Source organism: Carassius carassius, chromosome 2, assembly GCF_963082965.1.
Source record: "Carassius carassius chromosome 2, fCarCar2.1, whole genome shotgun sequence".
NCBI classification, from domain to species: Eukaryota; Metazoa; Chordata; class Actinopteri; order Cypriniformes; family Cyprinidae; genus Carassius; species Carassius carassius.
Window position 1 is genome coordinate 936,731 of NC_081756.1, and position 8,266 is coordinate 944,996.

The window sequence follows — 8,266 nt, forward strand, 5'->3', positions numbered from 1 at the left end:
CAGTATTATGTAGCACCACGATACAAACATTGACATCAACGACACAAACATCTGAACCTACAACTGTGGTTACAACAAACTCTCCTACTACTGCAACTACACTTCCAACTACTGTTTCTACAACAGAAACAACACAAACATCTGAACCTACAACTGTGGTTACGACAAACTCTCCTACTACTGCAACAACACTTCCAACTACTGTTTCTACAACAGAAACAACACAAACAACTGAACCTACAACTGAGATTACGACAAACTCTCCTACTACTGCAACTACACTTCCAACTACTGTTTCTACAACAGAAACAACACAAACATCTGAACCTACAACTGAGATTACGACAAACTCTCCTACTACTGCAACAACACTTCCAACTACTGTTTCTACAACAGAAACAACACAAACAACTGAACCTACAACTGAGATTACGACAAACTCTCCTACTACTGCAACTACACTTCCAACTACTGTTTCTACAACAGAAACAACACAAACATCTGAACCTACAACTGAGATTACGACAAACTCTCCTACTACTGCAACAACACTTCCAACTACTGTTTCTACAACAGAAACAACACAAACAACTGAACCTACAACTGAGATTACGACAAACTCTCCTACTACTGCAACAACACTTCCAACTACTGTTTCTACAACAGAAACAACACAAACAACTGAACCTACAACTGAGATTACGACAAACTCTCCTACTACTGCAACAACACTTCCCACTACTGTTTCTTCAACAGAAACGACACAAACAACTGAACCTACAACTGAGATTACGACAAACTCTCCTACTACTGCAACAACACTTCCAACTACTGTTTCTACAACAGAAACAACACAAACATCTGAACCTACAACTGAGATTACGACAAACTCTCCTACTACTGCAACAACACTTCCAACTACTGTTTCTACAACAGAAACAACACAAACATCTGAACCTACAACTGAGATTACGACAAACTCTCCTACTACTGCAACAACACTTCCAACTACTGTTTCTACAACAGAAACAACACAAACATCTGAACCTACAACTGAGATTACGACAAACTCTCCTACTACTGCAACAACACTTCCAACTACTGTTTCTACAACAGAAACAACACAAACATCTGAACCTACAACTGAGATTACGACAAACTCTCCTACTACTGCAACAACACTTCCAACTACTGTTTCTACAACAGAAACAACACAAACAACTGAACCTACAACTGAGATTACGACAAACTCACCTACTACTGCAACTACACTTCCCACTACTGTTTCTTCAACAGAAACAACACAAACATCTGAACCTACAACTGAGATTACAACAAACTCACCTACTACTGCAACTACACTTCCCACTACTGTTTCTTCAACAGAAACGACACAAACAACTGAACCTACAACTGAGATTACGACAAACTCACCTACTACTGCAACTACACTTCCCACTACTGTCTCTTCCACAGAAACAACACAAACAACTGAACCTACAACTGAGATTACGACAAACTCTCCTACTACTGCAACTACACTTCCAACTACTGTTTCTTCAACAGAAACAACACAAACAACTGAACCTACAACTGAGATAACGACAAACTCTCCTACTACTGCAACTACACTTCCCACTACTGTTTCTACAACAGAAACCACACAAACAACTGAACCTACAACTGAGATTACGACAAACTCTCCTACTACTGCAACAACACTTCCCACTACTGTTTCTACAACAGAAACCACACAAACAACTGAACCTACAACTGAGATAACGACAAACTCACCTACTACTGCAACTACACTTCCCACTACTGTTTCTACAACAGAAACCACACAAACAACTGAACCTACAACTGAGATAACGACAAACTCACCTACTACTGCAACTACACTTCCCACTACTGTTTCTTCAACAGAAACAACACAAACAACTGAACCTACAACTGAGATTACGACAAACTCTCCTACTACTTCAACTACACTTCCCACTACTGTTTCTACAACAGAAACAACACAAACAACTGAACCTACAACTGTGATTACGACAAACTCTCCTACTACTGCAACTACACTTCCCACTACTGTTTCTACAACAGAAACCACACAAACAACTGAACCTATAACTGAGATTACGACAAACTCACCTACTACTGCAACTACACTTCCCACTACTGTTTCTACAACAGAAACCACACAAACAACTGAACCTACAACTGAGATAACGACAAACTCACCTACTACTGCAACTACACTTCCCACTACTGTTTCTACAACAGAAACCACACAAACAACTGAACCTACAACTGAGATAACGACAAACTCACCTACTACTGCAACTACACTTCCCACTACTGTCTCTTCCACAGAAACAACACAAACAACTGAACCTACAACTGAGATAACGACAAACTCTCCTACTACTGCAACTACACTTCCCACTACTGTCTCTTCCACAGAAACAACACAAACAACTGAACCTACAACTGAGATTACGACAAACTCTCCTACTACTGCAACTACACTTCCCACTACTGTTTCTACAACAGAAACCACACAAACAACTGAACCTACAACTGAGATTACGACAATCTCTTCTACTACTGCAACTACACTTCCCACTACTGTTTCTACAACAGAAACGACACAAACAACTGAACCTACAACTGAGATAACGACAAACTCACCTACTACTGCAACTACACTTCCCACTACTGTCTCTTCCACAGAAACAACACAAACAACTGAACCTACAACTGAGATTACGACAAACTCTCCTACTACTGCAACTACACTTCCCACTACTGTCTCTTCCACAGAAACAACACAAACAACTGAACCTACAACTGAGATTACAACAAACTCACCTACTACTGCAACTACACTTCCCACTACTGTCTCTTCCACAGAAACAACACAAACATCTGAACCTACAACTGAGATTACGACAAACTCACCTACTACTGCAACTACACTTCCCACTACTGTCTCTTCCACAGAAACAACACAAACATCTGAACCTACAACTGAGATTACGACAAACTCTCCTACTACTGCAACTACACTTCCCACTACTGTTTCTTCAACAGAAACAACACAAACAACTGAACCTACAACTGAGATAACGACAAACTCTCCTACTACTGCAACTACACTTCCCACTACTGTCTCTTCCACAGAAACAACACAAACAACTGAACCTACAACTGAGATAACGACAAACTCACCTACTACTGCAACTACACTTCCCACTACTGTTTCTTCAACAGAAACAACACAAACAACTGAACCTACAACTGAGATAACGACAAACTCTCCTACTACTGCAACTACACTTCCCACTACTGTCTCTTCCACAGAAACAACACAAACAACTGAACCTACAACTGAGATAACGACAAACTCTCCTACTACTGCAACTACACTTCCCACTACTGTTTCTACAACAGAAACGACACAAACAACTGAACCTATAACTGCGGTCCCAACAACCCCTAAAACAACACAGTCAGTTCTTTTAAGTTTTTCCAGCGATGAAACTTTTGTGGATGATTTGTCAAATAGAGCTTCAGCTGCATATAAATCCAGAGAAAGCAGAGTCTTAAATGAGGTACGTTGCATAGCAAAATCCCAAGGTGCCATTTGCACTGCTAGTTTAATAGTAACAGACTCTTTACATTTGAATGTCTTTAGTATTTCATTCTGCACAATAGTGTAGATATTAGTGTACCTAATTAATTTTATCCCACATAGTGAGTAATGTAAGTTATTTTAGGTGCAATGCAAATAGTGTTCAATTTTATTTGTGCCCTGGCTTAAATAATAATATCTTGCCTTAATAATTAGTTACATTTTACTGTCAAATTTTACTTCTAAATGTTCATACATCAATATGTTTCTGATCACACTTTCTTTTTAAGGTTTAGCTTACAATCCTGAAAAAAACATGTTGCCAAGTAGCAAAAAGTTTGAAAATAAGTGAATAAATAATTGCTATAACAGAAAAAAAAGATTTAAAACATTTGCAACAGTAACTTTACATTATGTTAAAACTGATGAATGACTATCAAATATCTTTCATTATGCATTTTTTGCTGTAATTAAAATTCAGAATTGTTAATTCAATATTGAACCTGACATTATCAACCTGTTTTCCACAGTTGGAACCATTATTTAAAAAGAATTTCCCCTCCTTCAAAAGTCTGGTAGTTATTAAGTTCCGGTAAGTATTTCCTCCCTTTAAATAGAAATGCATTTCATTTTTGGAAGACAAAAGTCTCTGGCTTAGAGGACAATCTAGATAGCTATTACGACATGTCTCTTTTTTATTGTACATATAATAAATAATAATTTAATTATCAACATTCCTATGGGATCACACAGACAGAGGTAACTGAGGCTAAATCCTAAATCTAGGTATGCAACTAATTATTTTGTTAATCTGTCGATTTTTTTTATTTAATCAGATGGCACACACACACACACACACACACACACACACACACACACACACACACACACACACACACACACACAATACTTTTAATCAATTATTTTAAACAATGTTATTCCACATCTTACCCAATGGATGCCTCTTAACAATGTGTAATGTAAAATCCTGGAAAACAAATAGTCAATGTTTCTGTGAAGGTTATGCGGAATATTATAAGCAAAAAGGGTTAAATAATTTTAAACTAAAAGGGAGGTTGGGGAGTGGTTAATCTCCCTCGGTAAAAATTGTGCTCCGGACTCCTTCTCCCACATCAGGCCCTTGGAAATATTTTGTAGCATTTACAGATAATGCTACAACTATAAAATATATGTTATGCAATGAGGAAAACAGGCGTCAGAGGCATTAAACAGCAAACATATCTGTCAAAGCATGACAGCGAAAGACATGTTAAATGCTTACGCTTACATTTATAAATATAAAGCATTCCCATTTTTCAGACAACTTGGAAAATGTACCTTTCACACTGCAGCTCATTCTGTGCCTAATACTTTTTTCAAATGCATTTTGTACATAGAAACAGGATATTCACTACTGTAAAGCAGTGTTAGTAGATGATGGTTTCCGAGCACAGCCGCGACTAATAAGTTACATTACATTTAATCATTTAGCAGACGCTTTTATCCAATGTGACTTACAAATGAGAACAATAGAAGCAATCAGACCGACAAGAGAAAACAACAATATACAAGAAGTCGTGGCCTAGTGGTTAAAGAGTTTGACCCCTTACCCTAGGGCTGTGGGTTTGAGTCTCGGGCAGGCAATACCTTGACTTAGGTGCCCTTGAGCAACGCACTGAACCCCAAACTGCTCCCTGGGCGCTGCAGCATAAATGGCTGCCCACTGCTCTGGGTGTGTTCACTGCTGTGTGTGTGTGCACTTTGGATGGGTTAAATGCAGAGCACGAATTCTGAGTATGGGTCACCATACTTGGCTGTATGTCACGACACATTCAAGTGCCATGACAAGTCTCAGTTAGTCTAGCACAGAACCTGCAGCCAAGGTTTTTTTTTTTTAAGAATAGAATAGAAAAGGTAAGTGCTAGTTTTAGTTGGTCAAGTGCTGGTGAAAAAGATGAGTCTTTAGATGTTTTTTAAAAATCTGTTCGAATTGAAATTGGGAGGTCATTCCACCAGCTGTGTACAGTCCAGGAAAAGGTCCATGAGAGAGATTTTGAACCTCTTTGGGATGGAAACTTCATCTTTGATTGCATAATAGATGTTAAATGTCAAAAGATCATGGTGTTTTTTCAAAACACATCCTGCTTTTACAGTATTTTCCACAATTCTTCAATTGATTTAGGCTTTAATATCAGTTGCTTCTGTCTCTTCAAGTAACGCTAGATGATGGTGAGATCAGATGTCTGTGTTGGCCATATACCATCGTTTGTTGTTTATACAAACTGCATCTTAATATTATTCCAAATTTGCCAAAAGAATGATTGTAAATCCAAAATTTAAATGTTTACTGGTTTATGAAGTAGGAAATCTACATGAAGAACCATCTTAAAACAAATGTAATAAATACTTTACTTAGTTTTTGTTTAAAGCATATGACACCATTTTATAATACCACTCTTTCACTATGATTCTTTATGACACTTTCTCTTTTGTAGTCCAGGGTCAATCATCACTGACATGGATGTTACATTTGGAGACCAATTAGCCAATACCGGGGACATAGAAAATACTGTTTTGGAAGCCAAAGCCACTCTTAATATCACCAGCGTAACACGTAAGTCAAACAAGAAACATCATCAATACAGTGTCATTCAAAACTATTTCGAATGCATTCTGTATTGCTTTGAATTGTTATTTAACATTTTTGTTTAACTGTTTCCTTTATTTTTTCAATTTCTACAATAAATTGAAACCCACACAACAGTGGTAGAGCCCACCATGACCACACCCAGTACCACTACACCTATAACCACACCTACCACAACTACAACCACACCTAATACAAATACCGCCAGCCCTAAAAACACAAACTCTCCCACAACTGCAACTACACTTCCAACTACTGTTTCTTCAACAGAAACTACACAAACATCTGAACCTACAACTGAGATTACGACAAACTCTCCTACTACTGCAACAACACTTCCAACTACTGTTTCTTCAACAGAAACAACACAAACAACTGAACCTACAACTGAGATTACGACAAACTCTCCTACTACTGCAACTACACTTCCCACTACTGTCTCTTCAACAGAAACAACACAAACAACTGAACCTACAACTGTGATTACGACAAACTCTCCTACCACTGCAACTACACTTCCCACTACTGTCTCTTCCACAGAAACAACACAAACATCTGAACCTACAACTGAGATTACGACAAACTCTCCTACTACTGCAACTACACTTCCCACTACTGTTTCTACAACAGAAACAACACAAACAACTGAACCTACAACTGTGGTTACGACAAACTCTCCTACTACTGCAACTACACTTCCCACTACTGTCTCTTCAACAGAAACAACACAAACATCTGAACCTACAACTGAGATTACGACAAACTCTCCTACTACTGCAACTACACTTCCCACTACTGTCTCTTCAACAGAAACGACACAAACAACTGAACCTACAACTGAGCTTACGACAAACTCTCCTACTACTGCAACTACACTTCCAACTACTGTTTCTTCAACAGAAACGACACAAACAACTGAACCTACAACTGAGATTACGACAAACTCTCCTACCACTGCAACAACACTTCCAACTACTGTTTCTACAACAGAAACAACACAAACATCTGAACCTACAACTGAGATTACAACAAACTCACCTACTACTGCAACTACACTTCCCACTACTGTTTCTACAACAGAAACAACACAAACAACTGAACCTACAACTGTGATTACGACAAACTCTCCTACTACTTCAACTACACTTCCAACTACTGTTTCTTCAACAGAAACAACACAAACAACTGAACCTACAACTGAGATTACAACAAACTCACCTACTACTGCAACTACACTTCCCACTACTGTTTCTACAACAGAAACAACACAAACAACTGAACCTACAACTGTGATTACGACAAACTCTCCTACTACTTCAACTACACTTCCCACTACTGTCTCTTCAACAGAAACAACACAAACAACTGAACCTACAACTGAGATTACGACAAACTCTCCTACTACTGCAACTACACTTCCCACTACTGTCTCTTCAACAGAAACAACACAAACAACTGAACCTACAACTGTGATTACGACAAACTCTCCTACCACTGCAACTACACTTCCCACTACTGTTTCTTCAACAGAAACGACACAAACAACTGAACCTACAACTGAGATTACGACAAACTCTCCTACTACTGCAACTACACTTCCCACTACTGTTTCTACAACAGAAACAACACAAACAACTGAACCTACAACTGAGATTACGACAAACTCTCCTACTACTGCAACTACACTTCCCACTACTGTTTCTACAACAGAAACAACACAAACATCTGAACCTACAACTGAGATTACGACAAACTCTCCTACTACTGCAACTACACTTCCCACTACTGTTTCTACAACAGAAACAACACAAACAACTGAACCTACAACTGAGATTACGACAAACTCTCCTACTACTGCAACTACACTTCCCACTACTGTTTCTACAACAGAAACAACACAAACAACTGAACCTACAACTGTGGTTACAACAAACTCTCCTACTACTGCAACAACACTTCCAACTACTGTTTCTACAACAGAA

At 38.4% G+C, this 8,266-nt stretch overlaps 2 protein-coding genes across 2 annotated transcripts; both read left to right on the forward strand.

Moving 5' to 3' along the window:
* Positions 1-617: 617 nt before the first annotated feature.
* Positions 618-2,378, forward strand: LOC132095533 (mucin-2-like; the record flags this gene model as incomplete). Its single annotated transcript, XM_059500625.1, has 2 exons — positions 618-1,217; positions 1,707-2,378. Coding segments are annotated over 2 exons (1,272 nt in total), but the record flags the coding sequence as incomplete, so codon positions are not given.
* A 4,217-nt stretch (positions 2,379-6,595) lies between these two features.
* On the forward strand, positions 6,596-8,266 carry LOC132095536 (mucin-2-like; the record flags this gene model as incomplete). Its single annotated transcript, XM_059500639.1, has 2 exons — positions 6,596-7,108; positions 7,496-8,266. Coding segments are annotated over 2 exons (1,284 nt in total), but the record flags the coding sequence as incomplete, so codon positions are not given.